The 23913-nt window shown below is 36.2% G+C and overlaps 1 protein-coding gene across 1 annotated transcript; it reads left to right on the forward strand.

Moving 5' to 3' along the window:
* The first annotated feature begins 4499 nt into the window (after window positions 1-4499).
* Window positions 4500-6090, forward strand: LOC143537804 (uncharacterized). Its single transcript, XM_077031489.1, has 3 exons — window positions 4500-4754; window positions 4816-4869; window positions 5458-6090. The coding sequence occupies exons 1-3, from the start codon at window positions 4500-4502 to the stop codon at window positions 6088-6090; spliced, it is 942 nt and encodes a 313-aa protein (XP_076887604.1).
* Window positions 6091-23913: the final 17823 nt, after the last annotated feature.

Below are 23913 nucleotides of genomic sequence, written 5' to 3' on the forward strand. Positions count from 1 at the left end.
AAGAGACGATGCGTTCGAATCCAAAAGTAGAGGTGTTGGCTGAATTTTGGGGTGATTCCGGGTTTGAGTTTGATTGGGTTAAGGCGGAGGGTAGATGGGGGGGGGGGTGATTAGTATGTGGGATTCAAAGGTGTTTCAGAAGGATTGGTCGATTAAACATGATAATATTTTGGTTACTTCCGGTTGGCTTCGAGATGGGAATCAAAGATTGAACATAATGAATGTTTATGCCCCTCAGAATAATACAATTAAAAGGGTTCTATGGCAGGAGATTACTCAGGTGATTCAGTTGGGGCAAGGGTGGTGGGTTGTTTTGGGGGATTTTAATTCTGTTCGCTTTCCCGAAGATAGAAAAAATACTATGTTTGATCCGGTGGGGGCCATGGATTTTAATGATTATATTTCTGAAGCAGAAATCAGGGAGTACAACATGTAAGGTATGAAATATACCTACTTGGCAAGAAGGGAAGGTTGAAAATTAAGTAAAATTGATAGGGTATTTGTTTGCTATGGTATTTTCAACAAATAGCCAAACGCCTGTTTGAGAGCCCTTCCTAGAGAACGGTCGGATCACTCGCCTTTGGTTCTTTCTTTGGTTGATAATAATTTTGGTCCGAAACCTTTTCGTTGGTTCAATTCTTGGCTGGATAGGCCTGATTCTGAAGAGTTTGTCGGTAAGGCATTAGACGGGTATACTTTTGATGGCCCTCCGGATATGGTTCTTTTAAAAAAATTCAGGAGGCTGAGAGATAGGCTTAGGAAATTGTTGAAAGACTGTTATTCTAAGGAAAAGGAAGAGATGGTGATTCTTAAATCAGAAAAAGAAGATCTTGAGTTGCATATGGCAGAGATAGATTTGTTAGAGGAGGAATTGTGGGTGTGGATGGAATGTAGAAAAAGCATCGAAGAGATTGAAATTTTTAAATGTAAAGATATGAAACAAAAGTCTCGGGTTAGATGGGCTTCTTTTGGAGATGACAAATCAACTTTCTTTCACAGTATGGTTAATGGGAGAAAGGCTAGGAATGCGATTCCTGGCTTGGAGATTTATGGGGAGTTGGTCTCTATGTCACACCCCAACCTACGACGGAAATGCCTCAAAGGTTCTTATCATGCAATATTAAATGTGACAATATCTATTAAATTAATTAAATAATCAAAAGCATCAAATTCAAAATCCATAATTCAAATAAATAAGACAATACAAATATATCAAAGTTTATAATCTTGTTTATTCTCTCTAGCATGCAGTCATAAGTTTTTCTTCCGAACCAGCTTGAACATCAAACAATAACCTACATACGCGTTAAAAATAGAATGGTTTTGTCAAAACAAGGTTGAGTATGCATAAAAATAAATTGTGCCACAAGTCATATGAGAATATCAAATTAACCAAATGAGTTAGTATAACTAAGATGCCGAGAAGCACAAAGCTATAAAGACTAGCGTATGATCATACTATTATGAGATTATGTTGGACCTCTCCGAATGCGAAAGCATATAAGCACATAAACAAGTAAAGTATAAGTTGTTAACACATAAGACAGAGTTGCAGTTTTGAGTATAAGTATATATGAGCAATTCAATTTACGCATATGTTCCCAAAACATGAGAAAACGAGTAGAAAGAGGGGAATGTGGTACTCACCTGATCGGTTGAACGAAAATATAAGTGAGGATGATGAACCCTTCGGGATACACTGACAAAGATTCCAAATTAAATAGGCTAATATAAATTAGTTATAAAAGATATAACATGATTTGATGAATTAAGATTTCGATGCGAATTGAATTATGTTTTGGCTTATAATATTATGAATTTGAACGATTGATTTCTATAGTAATTATTATTGCAAAGACTATTATTATTGTTATCTTTTGCTTTAAGGACTTATTTCAAATTACCATCAATTTTACACTTGATTATACAATTTAATTACAAATACCATTAAAATAATATTTAGGTAAATATATAGTTAAAATAATAAAATAAATATTTTGGCTAATATAAAATTGAGATGTACTTATAATTATCCGAATAAATAAAATACAAGAATATAAACATTTAGATAGGTAAATGTTTAAGTAATTAATTATAATATAACTATATTAAATAAATATATCAATGTAGTACGTAATCTTTTAAATGAATAAGTATTTCGAACCTTTAACGAAAATCGGTTGATGAAAAATTGTAGTTAACGTGTGTGTATATGTATATACATTTTATATTTATTGTGCCATTTAATTAATAACGAAAACGTATATATAAATACATGTATTATAAAGATATATATATATATATATACACATACATACATATATAATGGTTAAAAAAATAATACAAAGATGAGTAAACATCCTGAAAGCGTTAATATAAGGTGTCGGTTCCATAAAATAAATAATATTAGTTTAGGTTTATTTTATCTATAGTTAAAATAATAAAAGAATTAAATAAAATTAAATCAAACAATAATAAAAACACCAAAGTGGGCTGGCCAGGGCTCGAACCAACGCCCCTGGCAGGCTCACACACTCCAACAACCAGATGAGCTAAGCTGGAAGATTGATATAAACTGAAAACGAACTTTTAAATATAATATCCGAATTCCACCCAAATTAACTATAAACCCTAAATATCAAATCGCGTAATCCGTTACAAGTTTAATTAATTAGTGCTAGGGTTATCATTCCCTGATCATAGACGAACGACATGGTTTAAATAATTACCTAAAACGCTGTTGTATTGATGGTCAATTAGATCGATAGAGAGCCGGCGCTTGGATGACGAAGAACATGGTGCAAGCAGACATGATAATCCAATTAATGTTGGGGTTAAGGTTGGCGATGGGTAGAGGATGGATTCTGGAAGTTGAATTGGATTATTACATACGTTTATTATGTCTATCGAATTCTAATTAGTGTTAGTTAAGTATATAAAGAAATACGGATCAAATTTGATTGATTTAACCAAAATAGGATGTCGGTAAGCCACACTAGGAATTTATAACACGCGTTTTGGTTCAATTACCATATTGGTTACGAAGATTGCGGTCCAAGCTACGATTTTGTATAAACGGGTATCATATCGGGTCTTGGGTAAACGGGACAGATTTGAATAATATATATATATATATATGTATAATTTTCATTTTAGTCCTTAAAAAATAAATGGGGAACAAAAGTAGATAATAGTTTAGTTTGGGTAGTTTTTGCCAAAATATGAAAGTTATATATATATACATATATGTATTGGATCATTTCAGAAGTTTTTTTACAGCGAGAAGTGCGAGAAGTGAAGGTGTAACTCCATTAATCCCTAATTTCACTCCATTTCTTATGTGTAGGTGCGTTGTGTAGGTGCATATGCATGTGTGTAGGTACGTATGTTTGTATATGTGTGCGTATGTTTGTATATGTGTAAGTATGTTTGTATGTGTGTAGGTACATAGGTTTGAATGTGGCTCGGTACATTTATATATTTGTAGGTAGGTTTGAATGTGTAGTTAAGACATAAATACAACCAACCTACATATATGTATGTAACATCATATGAAAGGGAGTGATATTAGGGATTAATGGAGTTATACCTTCACTTCTCGCACTTCTCGCTGTAATATCACTTCTCGCAAGATCCATCCCCGGTATATATATATATATATATATAATAAGTAAATAAACAATAACACTATTATAATTTGTTTACTCGATAAACATGATAATTATTGATAAAATTTCCCGAATATAAAACGGGTTGGGTAATGATTATTAAAATAATGATATAAAAATTCGAGTTGTTACACTCTAAACCATCCCTAGTTAAGAAACATGTATTAAAATTTTTTAGAGATCATTTCAAAGAAAAGTTTAAAGTGAGGCCTCCATTGGAATGTGATGATATTAATAAGGTGCCAAAGGAGTATAAGGAGAGTCTGATCAAGCCTTTTTCTAGAAAAGAGATTAAGGATGTATTTTTTGTTTGTGGGGCAGACAAGGCCCCTAGGCCGGATGGTTTTAATTTCAAGTTCGTGAAGAGATTTTGGAGTTTCTTTGAGGATGACTTCTTCAGTATTTTCTCCGACTTTCATGAGACATGTTTGATTAGTTTAGGTTGTGGGTCGGATTTTATAACTTTGATTCTAAAGTTTGCACTCCTTTGGGGCTCAAAGATTATAGACCTATTACCCTTATAGGGATTATTAGTAAAGTGATCTCTAAGGTTCTTACTAATCGTCTAAAACGTTTTGGGGTTCGTACCTCGGAGAATCAATCAGCGTTTTTATGTGATCGTTTCATTTTGGATGGGCCTTTGATTGTGAACGAGTTTTGGGATGGCTTAAGAAAAAAGACAAAAAGGCATTTTTATTGAAGATTGACTTTGAGAAAGCATGCGATAATGTGAATTGGAACTTTCTTTTATCCATAATATTTCAAATGGAGATCGATGGGTTCTATGGATTAGAAGGGTTTTGGAGTCGGCTTGATCAGCGGTTCCAGTAAATGGTTCACCAACTTTTTGAGTTCAAGTGTGAGAAAGTCTTCCGACAAGGAGACCCGATTTCCCCGTTTCTCTACTTGATTGTCATCGAAGCACTTTCGTGGGTCCTAAACAAAGCAAAGTCGGTTAGTGAGCTTTCGGGTCTTCAAATTTATGAGAATGAACAAGATATTACTCATTTGTTTTATGCGGATGACGCGCTTATCTTAGGGGAATGGTCGAAAGAAAACTTGGAGAAGACCGCCAGAATGCTTCAGGTTTTTTTACTTATGTTCGGGGCTACGAATCAATTTTCATAAATCTAATCTTTTTGTGTAGGGACGAATAACACCAAGGTGGAAAATATGCTTGGCGTGTTGGAATGTAGAAGAGGTAATGTTCCTTTTAAGTATCTTGGTATAAAAGTGGGTGCGAACATGAAGCGAATCACCAATTGGTTGCCAGTGATCAATGTGATGGAGACGCGCCTAGCGACTTGGAAAGCCAAACTGTTGTCTATCGCGGGGAGGGTTACACTCATTAAACAGTGTTGAAAAATCTCCCCATATATTATTTCTCGCTTTTTAAAGCCCCCGTGACTGTGATTAATAAATTGGAAGGTATAGAAGGTCTCATGAGAAGGTTTATTTAGGGTGGTACGAGTGAAGATAAAAAAATTAATTGGGTTACGTGGGATAGAGTTGCGAGACCTAAAAAGGCGGGTGGTTTGGGAATTAACCACCTGAAAGAAATTAATGAAGCTTTGCTTCTTAAATGGCATTGGAGATTCAAGATGGAAGCAAACGGTTTGTGGAAGTGGATCATTGTAGAATGTCACAGGAATAAAAATAACTGGTTGTCGCTTCCTCTCGCCTCTAATTCTTCTTGATGTTGGAACTAGATCGTGAAGGTGGGTGAAATAGCATTTCGGATGGTAAGAAACTGAATTCTTTTTTCTATGGTTTGGTTGGAGATGGCAAGTCTATAAGGTTCTGGTGCGATTTGTGGATTGGGGAAACGCCTCTTCGAGAATCATGTCCTAATCTATATAGATTAGAAAAATGTAAAGATTGTTTGGTTGAAAGCAGAATCACCCTTGGAAGCACCATTAAAAATTTGAAATGGAACCGGAAAAAAGAGCCAACGAAAAATGAGGAGGTTGGAGAACTTTTGGGGCTTTTGGAGCAGATCCATGATTACGTTTGGGCTCAGGGAGTGGATTCGTGGAAATGGGTAGGTGGTGGCCCAGCTAATTTTACGGTATATGCAGTTAAACAACTATTTATTACGGCTCGGAATTATAGCGATTTTTATAAAATGAGATGCAACACATGGATCCCTTTGAAGTGCAATGCTTTGACTTGGCGAGCGGAACTAGATAGACTCCCAACTAGGGTCGAATTGACGAAGAGAAGTGTTATTTTACATGATATAAATTGTCCGTTGTGTGGCGATTCTACGGAATTATTGGGCCATTTATTTACTGCTTGCATTTTTGCATTGGATATGTGGGATCGGGTTGCGAGATGGTGTAGGTTACCTCCTCTATACGCGTTAGTGGTTAGGGATTTACTCTCTTTAGCAAAAGGTTTGAAGTTGCAAATCATGAGATGAGGACGGTTCACGGGATTGTGTTAACGAATTTATGGTGTATTTGGATTGTTAGAAATGAGATGGTTTTTCAAAGGAAGAACGCTAAAGTGGCGGATGTTATCGTGAAGATTAAAGCTAGTCCGTTTTTTTGGATTAGAAATATATCTAAATTTAAATGTATAGATTGGAAGGATTGGTACGATTCCCCATATATTTTGATGTAATTTTTGGTTTTTCATGCAGTCCTTAATTTGAGGACTTGCATTTAGTTTGTTTTGGTGAATGCAGTTTATCTTAAAAAAAACACCCCACACCCCCTTATATGCCATGAATAGTGTTATCCGTGGCATATATGGGTATTTTCTTAAAAACTATTTTTTGTCATTTTGTGTTTAATTAATTTTATTTATTTTAATTATTGTTTTTTTGTTGTTTTATTAAAAAAAGATTTTTTATTGATTTTCTTTTTCAACAATTATAAAAATTATAACGAAACAATGTAAATAAACGATATATACATACGCACAACCATTACAAAAAGTTGTACAATTAATAATAAAAATCCATCTTAATGGCAGTGTCACGAATGTCATCGCTATCAAACCTACATCTGAATCCCGGTCTATCGTCATCCTCGCGGCTGCATCTGATGCCTGGTGTGGTCGCTTCATGGTCAGAACGTGGTGGTGTTTTTTTTTTGTGTTTTTATTGTCACGTAAATCCTAAGATTTAATCATCGTCTGTTAACACGCTGATGACGTTGCCATTTATATATATTTCTACATTTTGTTATTATTTGTACAAACTCGTTGTAATGGTGGTGGTTTTTGTGTTTTTATAGTACAACGTCGTCGTTGTCCTCGCTACATGCCTAACGCTCGATGTGCTCGCTTCATGGTCAGAATGTGGTGGTGGTTTTTTATGTTTTTTATCGTCACATAATTCTAAGATTTAAGCATCGTCTGTTAGAACGCTAGTGACGCTGTCATTTAGATAGATTGTAGGTCCCGTGACGGGATCAAACAACACAACAAACTAAGTACTAGTCGTCTTGGATCAACTTCTTAACTAGTTTGCGGAAACAACTTTCTAGGACAGAGATCTTGGATCTTGTGGTGTGGTTAACTAGGGCCGAAAGTAAGGAGAGGGTGAGGGAGAGAGAGCCGAAGGTTGAGAGAGGAGGGAGGAAGAGAGAGTTTTAGTAAACAAGTTAGATAATTTGCCAAAAAAATGGTTGGGTTGTATATGCTATACACACACTATATATCATACACTCTTTCATTAATAAGGCCCAATGGGCTTCAATTACATAAGGCCTCGGGCCCATTACATACAAACGTAAACAAAACAGAAACGTAAACTAATGAGATGTAAATACGAAAGACTAATAATGAAATGGGCCTACCAATCTCCCTCTAGTCTTTGGTATTTGCTTTATTTTCTTCTTCACCACTCGCATTCAAACTCATAGTCAAATACACCGTCTGGATCTTCTTCAAAATGTTGCTTTTCAAAAAGTAATCTGAGAAACTTGTTGAATTTTCCAATGATGGCGTCCGTTTTGTCACGACGAACATCTTCGACTGTACAGAGGGGCGACTCAACTAGCTTCTTGAGGTCGCGGAGTCCAAACTGCCGGTTCATGTTCATCAAAGAACTTGAGCTCATGACTGCGAGTGCAGTGTATGATAACTCGCCATGTTCGTTGTCAAATTCCCATGTGATGAAGTCGTGAAAAAAGTTGTCCTCGAAATTCGACCTATGGCAGATCGGTGCGCCATGATTATCAGGCATCTTGTATAGTCTTTCTTTTGACGGCTTGTTGGAGAACGGGTTGATCTTCTTTGACTTGAATGAACTACCCGGATTGACTGCAAAGATCAGGTAGTCAGCTTTCCTTTCTCTCCATAAGAACTTGTTCTTGAACCATGATTCGAGATTGTCTTTGCTATCGTCACGAGCTATCGTCTTTTGAAGTAGTTCATGTCAAGTTCTGATAGCGAGTGCATATCTCTCGTTGTGAGATATGTCAGATCCTCGTTTGCACTCCTGACAACCCAACTTTTGCTATCTTTGTGGTATTTGGCGTACAAGATGAGATCCGAATCATGTTAAGGCTTTGACCACCATCGCAGGCTTCCCATCCTGCTCACGCTATAATACTTGATTCCTTTTCTTGACTTACTTTGTGCAGTAGCAGCAACATGAGTGACAACGTGCTTATCAATGGCTGGTTCAACATTCTTCCCAGTTGGCGTGTATCGGGGTTGGGAGAATACTTGATACCTTCATCACATTCTTCATTATTTTCATCCATGGCTTTCTCAACTGTAGGGACGCTACCTACAAAAGAACGAACATTTAGTAAATAGGCGAGCTCAGCCTCCACCAGAACCTTCGATTCCCTTGTTTTCTCAGCTTCTTTTGACGACTCAACATCAGCCGCCTTATTTCCGGTAGTCTCGCTACACCATTTCCACTACCACTACCGCTACCATCACCACTACCATCACCATTACCACTATCACGAGGTTCATCAAAAATGTCATACTCATCATCATTCTTGTCATCTCTCTTCTCGTCACCATCATCATCGTCGTCAGTCTCATCATCAGACTCCTCATCATCATCATTATCACCATAATCATCGCCTTGTGTTACCGGTTGTGCACTAGGATGAACAATCGGTGCGGTAGGGTACACAACACTCATTTGTGCACTCGTGTTGGGTGCAACAAGTGATGAGCTAGTAGAACTGACCTGCCTTGAAGCATCGACAATAGTAGCTACAGGCTCAGTAGCAGCAATGGTTCCCACAACAACTTCAGGCTCATCAACAACCCTGGAACCTGAACCTCCTTCACCTCCATTCTTACCTGTTTCTCCCGTGTAGAGGAAGTCGTGTACACTTCCTAGAGCTCTGACCCTATCTGCATCAATGGCTATTCGAGTAAGCAAAGTTTGTCGCTGGTTGACTTGCTCAGCCCTTGGCTCGGCTACATTTAGAAACCTTCGAAATGTTCCCATCAAGTGAACCCGTAGGTTCTCAACATCCTCATCAGTCAATCGCATAACCTCCATGACGGCGAGGTATCGATTGACTAGCGACTCATTCACACGCCCATGTTCGGCGCGTTTCTCCTCAATCTGTTCTTGCAATTGCTAGCCAATTCCCGCAATCTCTCACTTTCACCCATCAATCTTTTAATCTCCTGATTCTCAGAACTTTCTAATCCACCAACTCTTGATTCAAGATGTTAAAAATCCAACCAAACACTGGTAAGAGAAGATTCAAGTTCCTTCCTAAAGTCATAAGCAACTTTAGAAGTGGAAGGAATATCAGCTTCCAACTTGGTTACTCTAGAGTCAAGCTTATCTAATTCAACGTGCTGATTAGCGTTTCTCAAAGAGTTGCTATTGATCAACTCTTGTTGATTGCTGATTCTTTGCTGAATCAGTTCAATCCATTCTGTCTAAATTGTGATTCGAGCTTGATCCAAGTCCCGTTGTTCTTGTAAAGTAGCTAGTTGATTTGCCAAAGCGTCACATTGTCGAGTGACTTCTTGGTTGATGGCTTGTTGATCCTTGAGAAGTTTTACAACATGATTTCCCGCTTTGCACGGTTCTCATTAGCCTCTTACAGTGCCGCGAGCCTATCGAGGATAAGATCTTTGAGCACTAGAGACTTCTTCGACTTCCCACTTGAGATGGGAGTGGCGGTAATCGTAGGGCTCCTAAGGGTTGAGGGAGGTGTCGTGGATATGGTTGAGTGAAGTGTAGTTGGAATAGGTAAGGTTAAGTTTATTGTTCGGAAGGATGTGGGTATGGTTAAGGGTAGGATGGTGGTTGTGGTGGTTGTTTCTATGGTGGTTGAGGTGGTTTGGGTTTGTCTAGATGTAGTCAATGTAGACGACCAAAAAGAGGTATCCCTAATGGGTGATGTAAATTGGTATGTGGGTGATGTCTCAGGTATGGTGCTCATAAGTTGGATGGAGGACAATGGTTGTTCTAAGCGAGTTGGGGAGGTTTCGGGTGAGGTAACGGGTTCATCTACTAAGGATGGTTTTTGGGTTTTGGATTTCTTCCTAATGAAAATTTTAGGTCTTGGTTTAGTTAGGGCCTTAGGTGAGGTCATTTTGGTTTTGGGCTTGAATTTGGGTGAGATTGGGGTTTGGGTTTTGGTGACTTTGATTTGTTTTTCTTGGAGAGCTTTAAGGGTTTTGGCTAAGGTTCTGGGTGATCCTACATGTGGGATTGAGATTTGGGGTAATGTGGTTGGGGTTACTAAGGGTTGGGACATCATCTCAGAAGTCGAAGGAAATGTTACCTTGGGACGAGGCACCTTTGAAGGTAAAGGCTTCTTGGAGTCTTTAGCCTTCTTCAACCGTTTTGGAGGACGGATAGGCTCGTCTTCCTTTTCTTCTTCAATAGCAACAACAGAACTTTTCGAGGATTCACCAACTTTCCTCTTTTTCTTGTCGTGTTTTCTTTTTGTTCTGTGCTCACCTTCAACAAAAGATGGTGGATCACATTCTAGATCAGCTAATTCTGATTCCGGATCCTCAGCAGATTCATCATCAAGCTCTTCCTCCTCATTATCATCTCCTTCATCCTGACCATCATCAGGATCATCATCATCATCATCATCATCATCCTCTGCTCCATCACTATCAGACTCAGTTTATTGGAACTGACCAAACTTAACACCCGGTTGCTCACCTTGATACGAGTATGAACTTCTACCAGTGGGCTTTAAGATAATGGTCATGGCCACGTGCTTGACTTCCTTGAATGAAATGGCTCAAAGAACTCAACTGGCTTCCCATTATCATCAACTTTATCTGTTCGAATTGGCTTGGGTGTATTAGGAAGCAAATGATCCCAAATTAATTGAATAAACCGAGGATACATCATTATGCGGTTCCTGGCAAGCACATTGTGTTGAATGTATCTGAAAAACAACTGTGAATAATTGTATCTTCTCCTTCTAGTCAGACTCAGATAACTCCAACCCAATCTGCATTCAACTTTTCGAACCCGCCGTTTTGAGAGGGTAAACAATTGGAAACAATATGGAATAAGAGCTTCCAGTAATTTGGTAGATATTTCTTCTCACAGGTTGACCAGTCAACCTCACAGCCAATATCATTTAAGTAATCTGCTATCTATTCATCTGAGAAGATTGCGCATGGATCATTGGCATTATCTTCAATCTGTAGTGCTTGTCTGATCACTTCCTCGGTGACTGTCACACTTACACCTTCAACCTTTGAAGTGAGCTTTGATCCATCTTTTCTTGTCTTTGCATTTCTCCAAAATTGTTTTACCCAAGTGTAGTGTATCTCTGGATCGGCTGAAATTGCAAATGACAAAGGACAAGCTTGTAATCCTTTGATCATGGAGACAAATACTTTGAGTTTCTTCCTAGTTGGGATCTCCAAAGAACAGAAACTGTTGTGACCCTAAACACATCGAACGAGACATTAGTGTTGTTAATTGAGTTGAAGTAAAATAAATATGTACAAAGATCAAACCAAAGTAAACTATACAAAGATTATTTACAAAAATGACTCTAAAACAGAAAATATTCACTAAGTATGATGTATTCTAATGAAGATGAGGTATAACTGAAAAGATTAAGTTTGATGTATTCTAATGAAGTGAGAGTTAATTGAAAAGGTCAAGTCTAATGTATTCTAAACACAATGTATTCGAATGAGGGTACATTTGCATACAATTTACTTGGATAAAGTTCACACAAAGACACTATATATTCGAATACATAAGATATTCAAATACATCATTCGAAAGCATATCATATTCGAATACAATGACTTAGATCATTTTATACACCCAATCATTCGAATACAGAGTTTTTTGAATACATTATACTTGAGGATTTCCTCAGTTCAAACTTCTCAAATACCAAACCATTCGAATACAAATTTTGTAACCAGTCCCTTCGAATACAATGTTTCATTCGCATACATCTTACTTGAATAAATCTACATTCGCATACAAAGAGCTGATTCGAATACAATGCATTTTGACCAGAACAATCGAATACAATTTTTAATATAATACATTTTCCTTGGAAAATTTTTCACACAACCACTTTCTATTTGAATACAAATGTATTCGAATATAATATCCATTTATCAACAGATTCACACAATACATAAGTATTCGAACATATTTATGTTCGAATACTCATTCCTTTGCCAAGAATTCACAAAACTGATTTTTTAAAACACTTGTTCATATTTGAATGTACATCTGGTTTAAAAACAATGGCATTGAACCAAGAAATTCATATGAAAACCAGAGTAATCGAATAAGGATTCATTCGAATATAATTCACACAAATGATTCTGGGTTCATATGCATATGCTTGAAGACCTGGGAATCTCATGAACACAAACTGGGTTTTAAGAACCCTAGAACACCGAAAATAACACAAAAATCTTAAAACCTATTTAAACTAACACAACAACTCAATTAAGTTAATACACATCCCTTTCATGACATCGGCAATCATAAACAACTATCAATCAGAACAAAGAATAACATGAAGAACATCAAACGAACCACAACAGTCCTATCTGTTCACCCCCAAGAACCAACAATAACAAGAAAAACATGATAAAAACTATACCACGGGGAAGTTTTCCATGGTTTATAGATGATTTAAGTGTAATTTTGAAGCAAAAATGTGTATTGTGTGGGTTAATCGAAGAACCGATGATGAATGGTGGCGGTGGAGGAGGTTTTTGAGAGAAAAAGTAAAGTTAGAGAGAGAGAGTGGATAAGGTTAGATTTTGAAATAATGAAAGATATTTTGAGATTTTCCTATATATAGGGTCAACCTATCTCGCGATAGAGTCAAAACATCTCGAGTTTTAAACACATTTTCACTCCTGACCTCCGAACTCTGAAAATATTTTCAATTTTAAACCCGCAAAATATTTGCCCGCCGAGTTCAAGCACTTTATATACATACAAGATATATTTTTGTCGGGTCAAGGCTTAACAGACTTTGCATTAGAGACCATGTTGAAACATTAACCCATTTTTACTAAACACTTAAAAATAAAATTAAAATAATTTTTTAAAACAAAACTAAAAATAAGATTAAAATAAAAATTTTAAAATAAGTTTAAGAAAAATAAAATAGAAAATAAAACTTTTAAACAAAAACAAGATTTATACAAACTTTAAAATAAGTTTAAAATAAAAGATTGACAATAAAAGTAAAGCAATATATTAAACTAAACTAAATAAAATTTAGAATTAAAAATAAAAGTAAAGTAAGATAATAAAATAAGATAAAAAAAATTAAAGGAAAGACAAGTTAAACTAATTTTAACATGTAAATTAAAAATAAAATAAAAACTTAAAAGGAATTAAAATTTAAAATTAAGATAAAGAGAAAATTAATATTATATTAATTATATTAAATAATTTACAAAATTATATGGATTCTTGTTTTTGGTAAGAAAGATCACGACATGGAATCATATAGTCTATGACGTCCTAGATTACACTTCTATTTGGATATAATTATGCCAAAAACCCAAAGTTGATTGTAGATATGTTGGTCCACTTTAAACTTAACAAGTGTTTTGATTTCATCGTGATACGTTAAGGTATAATTAGGCACAATACTTGTGTGGTCCCTGTTAATCCAACATGTTACATACTCCATCATACCTCGGGCATAGTTTGTGTTCATCAATATTACCCCGAATTGACTCTGACCCCTAATGATTGATCAAAACATTTGATCTTTCATAAACTTTTTGCAAATTTTCTTTCAAACAATAAAGGTTGAATCATGGACTTACTTGCCATACGGACTTACAAGCTTTCAAATAAAGTGTTTATGACTTGCTTGTTTGCCCCACGTTACGTGATTCTAATATACCCCCTTTTGTTTGTTTTTTATCAACATTTTTGTTGTTGATTTAAATATTTTTTGAGCATTTTGCAGTTTTTCTGTTTTTTCAATAATTTTTGGTATTTCCTTATTTGAATCTAAAGCAAGAAATAAGTTTTCATGGTGACCAGTCACTAACGGGCTCGTGTATGACTGACTATTAACATTTTCACCTTCATTGATATGACTTATTAGGAGTCGGTAACCGCTTCAAAGAGTGTAACCACTAGCATAGGCAGATATTTAAGTTTATATCACTATGATATTTACTCATTTGTTAAGCCTATCTACACATCAAGAAATGATCTTGTTGGCTTTTGATCTACTTTTTTCATGTGCGTGGATCACCTAAGACAATTTCTTATCATGTTCCAAAGGTCGGATCGATTTCTCAAAATTTCTTGATAATTTAATATTATCCAACTCCCTCTAAGAAGGAGCTCCCTCTAAGCAAGAGATTATACTTTTAATTCTTTTTCTGATTTTCTTGGTAAATCAAGTGATTCAAATTTCGTTTTTCTTAAAATAAAGTAAAATCTTTTTGGTGAGTTAAAGTTAACTCCTTTTCTCCCTCTAAAATTGTGACATGTTTGAAAATATATACAATTTTATTTAAAAAAAAGAAAAGCAAAAAGTCAAGAATAAAGTTTAAAGGATAATAGAAATTAAACTATAAATAAAAGATAAAATAAAGCAAAAACATTAAAAATAAAAAGATTATATAATAAACTTTAAAAAAATAATAAAAATAAAATAAAATCAAGTAAAATGAAATAAAATAAAATAAGATAAAATAAAACTAAATAAAAACTCAATTTTGTACAAAAGAGATCATGCCCAGTGACTCAACAAGAAACAAAAATCGGGCACGATCAAAGGCTTTTGTAAACAGGTCGGCAAAGTTGTAATCGGTATGGACCCGTTCTATTGTGACAAGATTCCGGCCATAACAATCACGAATTAAATGCATTCGGATGTCAATATGCTTTGTCTTAGAGTGCTGAACCGGGTTTTTAACAATACACACAGCTGCCTCATTGTCACACTTAATCGGTGTCTTAAAGAAATTCAAACCATAATCCAACAGCTGATGTTGGATCCATATGACTTGAGAGCAGCAAGCGGAGGCAGCAATGTATTCCGCTTCAGTAGTGGAGGTGGACACGGTGACCTGTTTCTTGCATTGCCAGGAGATTAACCTATCACCTAGGAACTGACATCTACCCGATGTTGAATTTAGATCAAGATTGCATCCCCTATAATCTCTATCGGTGTAAGTATGTAGTACCATAGGAGTCTTTGGGATACCAAAGACCTAGCTAGGCTTTCCCTTAAGATACCGAAAGATGCGCTTAATAGCAATTAAGTGGGACTCTTTCGGATTACTTTGATATATGGCACACTGACAGACAGGGAACATGATATCCAGCCTGCTGGCAGTGAGATACATCATAGATCTATAGAGATGTTGATCAATAGGAGCCCCCAACGGATCTGGAGCAAGCACTGGTCAGGTAGCGATCGGAGTGAGAAAGAAAGTCGAGTCTTTGAACCCGAATTTCTGGATGATATCACGTAAATATTTTTCTTGAAGAATTAGAATCCCATCGTCCTTTTGTTCAACTTGAAAACCCAAGAAGAAACTTATTTCTCCCAACGAACTCATCTTAAACCGATCCTGCATGACCTTGGCGAACTCTCTACACAGCTTATCGGAAGTAGATCCAAAGATAATGTCGTCAACATGGACTTGGACTAGGATCTGATCACCGTTTACATTCTTGATGAAGAGTGTTTGATTGATAACACCCCTTCTGTAGCCATTCTTAAGCAAGTGATTTGCAAGTGTTGCGTACCATGCACGAGGTGCTTGGTGCAGGCCATACAGAGCTTTGTCAAGGCGGTAAGCATGGTTTGGATGATCAGGATCCTCAAAACCTGGAGGTTGCTTCACATATATCTCCTCTTTTACTTTCCCATACAAGAATGCAGTCTTCACGTCCATTTGGTAAACCTTGATATTCATGTACGAGGCATAGGCTAGAAAAAGACGAATTGCTTCCAGCCTAGCCACCGGTGCATAAGTCTCATCGTAATCAAGGCCTTCACGCTGAGAGAAACCTTGTACCACCAATCTTGCTTTATTTCTTGTAATAACCCCTTTGTCATCCTTCTTGTATCTGAACACCCATTTGATCCCAATCGGTTTCTTGTTCGGCGGCATCTCAACCAGTCTCCAAACTTGAAGTTTCTTGAATTGTAACAGTTCTTCCTGCATTGCTTCTACCCACGAGTTTTCCCTTAGATCCAACTTGTAGTCCTTTGGCTCAACCTGTGAAATGAAACAAGCAAACAAACATTTGTTAATTGTACCATATTTACTTTTAGTTTGAATTCCGGCAGATGGTGAACCAATGATGTTCTCTGATGGATGGGGTCGATGAATAAGTAACTGAGGAATGTCTTCGACCATGGTGACCGGTTCGTCTTGAAGATTCACAGTAAGATTCTCAATGGGATGGAAGATACGAGGAGCATCTTCAAGAACATCAGCAGTTGAAAGAACAGAGTCAGGTTGATCAACTCTATTCTCTTGATTGATTGGTTCCTCCCAGAGATCCTCACCATAAGGAACAACGATGGTTTTATTGGAGTTGTATCGGTGTGATAAGAATCATCGGTAGCAGGAGTAGCTATATGAATAGTTTTATCAGTAGAGGGAGGTGTAACAACATATTCCACCACACTAGGAGTTACTTGAACATCTGCTATAGGTTCAGTATGATGTTGTTCCACATTATCAGTAAACATAAAAGAGTCATCAGAGTCTGAATCTGAAACATCTTCAACAACAACAATTTCTGTTGAATCATGAGCTGGAGGAGCCGCTTAAGGAACAACTTGAGGAGCAGGATTGTAGACAACTTGATTATTGACATGAGGAGGAGGTGGAATTGAGTTTGGCACAGGCATTGCAGGTAATGCAGGCATAACAGAGAGATCCACCTTAGACAAATTGTTGATCAGTGTTTGCATCAGCAAAGGTTCTTGTGAAGAAGATGGAACTTGATCATTTGCTGGTATTGAAATAGACATGCCTCGAAATTGATTGAACAAATAATCATAATCGAACAACCATGCGAGCATCAGTAGCATTTAGCTCTTGCCAATCAACATTATAGGATCCCAAAATCAGCTTTGTCTTCTTAATGTAGACTCAATAAGCAGTTTTGTTGGATGTGTATCCAACAAAATAGCACTCATCAGCCTTTTCAACAAATTTGGGATCAGGCTGAGCACCGGTATGAAGCAAGGTGCAAGGACATCCAAAAATCTTCCACGGGTCTTTAACATCTCGGTTCGGGTAATAGCAGAAATAGAACCCGAATATCAGAGTGAGTCGAATCTTATGATTCAACTTTTCTCTTGATATTCGGGTTCTATTTCCGCTATTACCCGAACCGACACGTTAAAGACCCGTTGAAGTTTGAAAATAAAGTTAGAAGTTTGTAATTAAAGTTTGAAGATCAGAGAAAATAAAGGTGTTTGAAGCTCGTCTTGTTCGCAGATCTGGATTCTTAGCTTCATTTAAAGAAAGTTTTCTGGCTACTGGTGTATGGTGATTATGGTTGTGCTGGTGGTTAAGTACATCAATGGTAGGGTGGTTGAAGCAGCAGGTAGGAATATATAGTGTTGGCAATGTTCGGTTGCGGATGGAGCCCATTATACGGGAAGAATGGCTGACAGGGTCTAGGGTTCCGGCTAACCACCAAATGCAAATCCATCTTGGTCCATTATGGGTGATGTTTCTTTAATGATTTCGGTGGAAAACGATTTCCGGCAAGAACCGGCAGTCGTGGTAGACACCTGCTACGACATGGGTGTTTTCCGAGATGTTTTAAACCAAATCTAGTGGCGTTTGGGTGGTTTATGACAATGTGATGTTGGAGGGAGGATGAACAGTGACAAAAACAAGGATTCCGGCAACACTATCGGTTTTCCGATGACATCTCCGGTGAACTATGATTTTCATGGATATTTTTGATTTTAACTTTGATGTTGCTAGGGTTTGGGATTTTCATGGATATTTTTTCTGGTACGTATTTTCTTTTTAGGAATCATTAGTTTGTTTGGGCCTAGATTGTTTTTATGGATCAAGTCTCCTGGGTCAATGGTGTTGGGCTGGTTGTTTTTGGACTTGATTATGGATGTGGGCTGCTAGATTATTTTGTTGGGTTCTTGGGTTAATTTTAATACTTGGGCCTAGTTTGTTGTGTTGGGTCTGATTTAAAAAAAAAGGTGGATTGAATTGGGCCTGCTTACACAAATGCAATTCAACTACAAAATATATGAACCGAGCCACACGTTTGCTAGATGTTTTTGAGCCGAGAAATATTTATATGTTCGAGTTGACCAAACTGAAGAAAGTCAAAAGCGATCAGGTGTTTGTCATTATTGGACCGTGTTCAAATCATGTTATTTCTATGCTACTTTCGAGGCGTTCGAGAAGTTGGTGAACTTTGAAAAAATTGGATACGAATTTGGACTTGAAGAGAAAATAACAAGATTTGTTCATTTGATCGTTGTCCCCGGTGGATCATACCTTTAGGGGGTGATTGAAGAGGTTTCGGCTTTATCGGGTTGATTTGTGAAGATGCGAGACACGGTTCGACGATGTTTTGATATCACAAGCCAAAGGGGTAATTGTAAGGCCAATTTTAATGACTTGCGATATCAAATTACGAAACCTGTTATATATTAATGGTCAAGTTAATAATTGAAGTGGCGAGGAAACCTAACATGAGACGAGAGCTTTGACATGCATTTAACTCAATGGGAAAGCTTCTAGAATGTTATTTGGCTATATATTTGACTTTATTTGTCATTTGTATGTGTGTTTGTTATGTGTAAATCATCCACCCAAGAGGAGCTCACCTTGGGTAGGTCAGTTCTAGTTTAATGTTATCAATCTTTCAACCGACAACAAGATCGTTCATATCTTATCTTTATCTTTATATTTATGTTCGGTCGTTTGATTAACCGCATCCGTCTATAAAACCGTGTCAAGAGCAAAACCGTTCGGTGGTCGTGTTAAGACCTACAATTGGTATCAGAGCTTTCGGGCTCTAATAGTTGTAGATCTTGGGTCACAACTTTGGATTTTAGTATTGTGTGTGTGAAAAGACGGATTTTCAAGGAAATAAATGGGTCCGGGTTCATTTGTTCTTCAAAAGGTTCAAGAAAATAAAGTGTTCAAGCTCATGAATGTTAAAAGTTAGTGAAAAAGTGTGTTTATTTGGTGTTAAATCTTCAAATTTTGGTGTTGGAATAGTGCATGTGTTGGTTTAAGTGAGAATCTTCAAAAGTGATACTCGTAAGTTGTGACTTATACAAGAATGGGTTTGCTTGAAAAAGGTGGCAAGAAAGTAGTTTGGTGACCTTCCCAAAATACGTTCAAATACAAGTTCAATCTATCCTATTCATTAGAATACATTTTCCTTCTCCAATACAAGTTCATTCTATTCTATTCATTAGAATACATTTTCCTTCTCTCATACAAGTTCATTCTATTCTATTTTATTAGAATACATTTGCCTTAAAGACCATTCTATTCCATTCATTAGAATACATTTGCCTTATTCGAATACAAGTCCATTCTATTCCATTCATTAGAATACATTTGCCTTATTCGAATACAAGTTCATTCTATTCCATTCATTAGAATACATTTACCTTATTCGAATACAAATCCATTCTATTCCATTTATTAGAATACACTGGACTTGTGATTTTCAATCATGTATTCGAATACCCCAGTAGAATACATTGGAGTTGTGATTTTCAATCCTATATTCTATTAGAATACATTGGACTTGTGATTTTCAATCCTCTATTCTAATGGCGTATTAAAATACATTGGACTTGTGATTTTCAATCCTCTATTTGAATGCCCTATTAGAATATATTGGACTTGTGATTTTCAATCCTGTATTCGAATACCCCATTAGAATACATTGAACTTGTGTTTTTCAAGCAGTTTTTGTTTCAAGAGTGTTTGATCTTTGAGAAAAGGGTTGACCCGTTGACCATTGACTTTGACCAGTTGACCGTCGACTTTGACCCGTTGACCTACAAAAAAAGTGTCTTGCAATTCTAAGCTTGAAGGAAGTCTCAATATGAGGGAAGGCCAAAAGGATATGTTAAAAGAAGAATTCAACATGTTTAAACATATTCAAGGAGAATCAGTTGACTCTCTCACCAACAGATGTGAGTCACTCGTTACTAAACTGAGAAGTGCCGGTATCACAACTAAGTTGTCTGAGATCAACATGAAGTTGTTGGATTCACTGCCTTACGCATGGAACACCAATGTGATTACCATCAAGAGAATGACAAACCTGGATACCTTAACACTCTCAGAGTTGACTTCTACCATCAAGTTTTGGTGCAGAGAAAATAAAGTTGAGACAAGTGATGCGGGTGTGAGCAGTCAAGCAAGTCCTATCATCCCCGAGTATGCTGCAGGTGGAAGTAGTCAAGAAAGCACCTCCTTAAGCTCCACTGCTGGAATACCTACACCTGCCTCTCTCATTCCCGAGGTACACAAACTGTGCTCTCAAGCTTGTATTGATTAAGTCCTGCACTATAGAAATCACAATGCTAAAATCCTTGATCAAATACGTAGCATTAGATGTCAGAATGATGAATATAAAAGGGCTGAAAAGATCTATGATACTAGGATTAAAACTCATGGTAATGATATGGCAAAACTTAGGGAAAAGGTTACTATTGCTAAAAATTTAGCCGAACATCATCAAAAACATGTAGTTGTGCTAAACGATAATTTTGTCAAGTTAGAACTTGAGTTAACCCAAAGAAAAATTACCATAGAAAACTTTGAGTTAGCATCTGAGAAGCTTAATGGAATAATTGGAGCACGGATGGGGTTAAATATAAAGACAGGAATAGGCTATATGAAAGTACCAAAGTTCCACCTCCATTTAACGACAATTATACTAGCCTTCCTCACTTTAGCTTTAATTCCCCACCTGAGGACGAAATGCTCTATGGTATTGGTCACGTGCCAAAACCAAAAACATTTGTTCCTGTTGTTTCCAAAACCGTTGATCCAATTCTTCCATCAGTTAATCCTAATGGTGGTTCATCTTCTTCAGCAGTTTATGTGAAAGAAAGTGGGTTGGTGGAAAGGCCTGTCAAGGTGAACATATCAACTTGTTCATCATCAAGTTGTAAGACTGAGGATAATTCAAGTAAAAGCAAAGTGTTTGAAAATGATAATCAAACGAGTACTTCATGTAAATATGTGCCACTAAATAAAAGATCATTTTCTCAAACAACTAATCATTCACAAAGTCCTCAGTCATACAACTGTTTTGACAACAACTACTATAGTCATTATCAACAAAATTTAATTGATCCATATTACACTAATATTTTTGATGATCGGGGTCAATCAGCAAATGTGTTTTATAATCATGTTCCTTTACACGGATCACCTTTCCCACCACACCAACCATTTTTAGTTCTGATGAGTTCTATAGTGCTCCTAGGAGAAAGTGTTGTTTTGTTTGTGGTCATTATTCTCACCTTGCAAGACATTGCAAGCACGGGTTCAAGCAGAAACTTGATATTCAAAAGCGGCTTAGTCAGTCCCCAAAAGATGCTTTTAGTAGCCCAGATTCAAGGACTGATCAAGCCGATAGTGAAGCTAGTGAAGGGGATGTGAGATCCAAAGTCAATAAGGTAAAACACAAGAGAAAAACATTTTGGAAAACTAAAAAGGATAAAATCAAAAAGGATCCTAAGACTGAAAGTCTGAGGATTTACCAAAAACAGTTTTAAAATATAGAAAACAAAAGTCCAAAATTGTCAAAACTAAGGAACAAGCTTGTGCTTGGATTCCTAAGGACTGTTCTTCAAGCGATGAGTCTCCAAGAAATAAATTGTTTTTAGGAAATAAAATGAATTTTAGTCGATCAATGGTCAACTTTCCCGAGACAACTAAGTCTCGGGAACCATGTCCATTTAAACGCTTAGTACATGTAGGGTCAATCAAGGAGGACTATCAAGAGTATTCGGTACTTAGATAGTGGTTGCACCCGACATATGATGGGAGATGAACCCTTGATATTTGACGCTAAACCATTCGATGGTGGATTCGAGTCTTTCATAAGCGACATGGGATGACAAACTTCATGAAGGGAAATTGTACTTTGTGCTTCAACTACACTAAACTTGTTCAAATGGATCAACCACAACTTGTCGAGCGTTTCTCAAACTCATCTCATCCAACTACTTCTTTCAAGTGATGGATCCAGCGTTAGCTGCTGGGCTTTAGTTTGAATCTCTTCAACTTTGTTATATGATGTAATAATGCATGTTTAGGATAGTCCATCTGACAACAACTTTGTTGAGCTTTTCACTAAAGCCATCGTTTAATTTTGATTAAAACAACATATCTATCTTTTTGTATATAAAATTGTAAATATTTTTTAAATATGTCACAATTTTAGAGGGAGAAAATACCAGAAAGATTTTATTTTATTTTAAGAAAAACAAAATTTGAATCACTTGATTCACCAAAAATATTTTATATTTTATTATTAATTCTATTATGTTATGAAAATCAGAAAAGATTCAAAAATATATTCTCTTGTTTAGAAGGAACTCCTGCTTAAAGGGAGTCGTATAACATAAAAATTATAAAATTTTGAGAAATTGATCCGACCCTTGTAAAATGATAAGAAATTGTCTTTAGTGAACCTAGCACATGAAAAGAGTAGATCAAAAGCCAACAAGATCACTGCTTGATGTGTAGATAGGCTTGACAAATGAGTAAATATCATAGTGATATAAACTTAAATATCCGCCTATGCAAATGGTTACACTCTTATGAAGCGCTTGCCGACTCCAAATATATCATATCAATGAAGGCAAAAATGTTAATAGTCAGTCATACACGAGCCCGTTAGTGATTGGTCACAATGAATATGATTTCTTGCTTTAAATTCAAATAGTTGAAAAATGTCAAAAGTGTTGAAGCAGAAAAACTGCAAAAAGCTCAAAAATATTCAAAAATCAACAACAAAAATTGTTGATAGTTTCATTCAAAATCAACAACAAAAATTGTTGATAATTTTATCAATAGGCATATTAGAACTACGTAACGTGTGGCAAACAAGTAAGTCCTAAACACTTTATATGAAGAGGTGTAAGTCCATGGTTCAACCTTCAACATGTTTGAAAGAAAATTTGCAAAAAGTTTAAATAAGCTCAAAATGTTTTGATCAATCATTTGGGGTTCGGAGTCAATTCGGGGTGATACTGATGAACACAAACTATGCCCGAGGTATGATGGAGTATGTAACATGTTGGATTAACAGGGACCACAGAAGTATTGTGCCTAATTATACCTTAACGTATCACGGTGAAATCAAAACACTTGTTAAGTTTAAAGTGGACCACATATCTACAATCAACTTTGGGTTTTTGGCATAATTATATCCAAATAGAAGTGTGATCTAGGACGTTATCGATAATGTGATTCCATGTTGTGATCTTTCTCGCAAAAATATTAAAGTCATTAGAAAATTTTGTAGATATTTGGTTATATAATATTAATTTCATCTTTACTCCTATCTTTTTTATTTTTCTTGTTTTATTTTATGTTTCAACTTCAAAATATTATGCATATATATATTTGAAATATTATAATATATGAAAATTTCAAAAAGATTTTAAGTTTTTATGTGTCTGTAAATATTTTATTAAACCTTTAGTTTATTCAAATAATGTGTTTTGTTGTCAAGGTCGTTGATACAAAGTTCGTTGGAAACCTGGGATTTCAATAGATCATTTACAAGTTGAGAGACTGATATTGATATTTT

Source organism: Bidens hawaiensis, unplaced genomic scaffold (genome assembly GCF_021521415.1).
Source record: "Bidens hawaiensis isolate Kalapana, Puna unplaced genomic scaffold, B.hawaiensis_p1.1 tig00011382_1, whole genome shotgun sequence".
In the NCBI taxonomy this organism is placed as follows: domain Eukaryota; kingdom Viridiplantae; phylum Streptophyta; class Magnoliopsida; order Asterales; family Asteraceae; genus Bidens; species Bidens hawaiensis.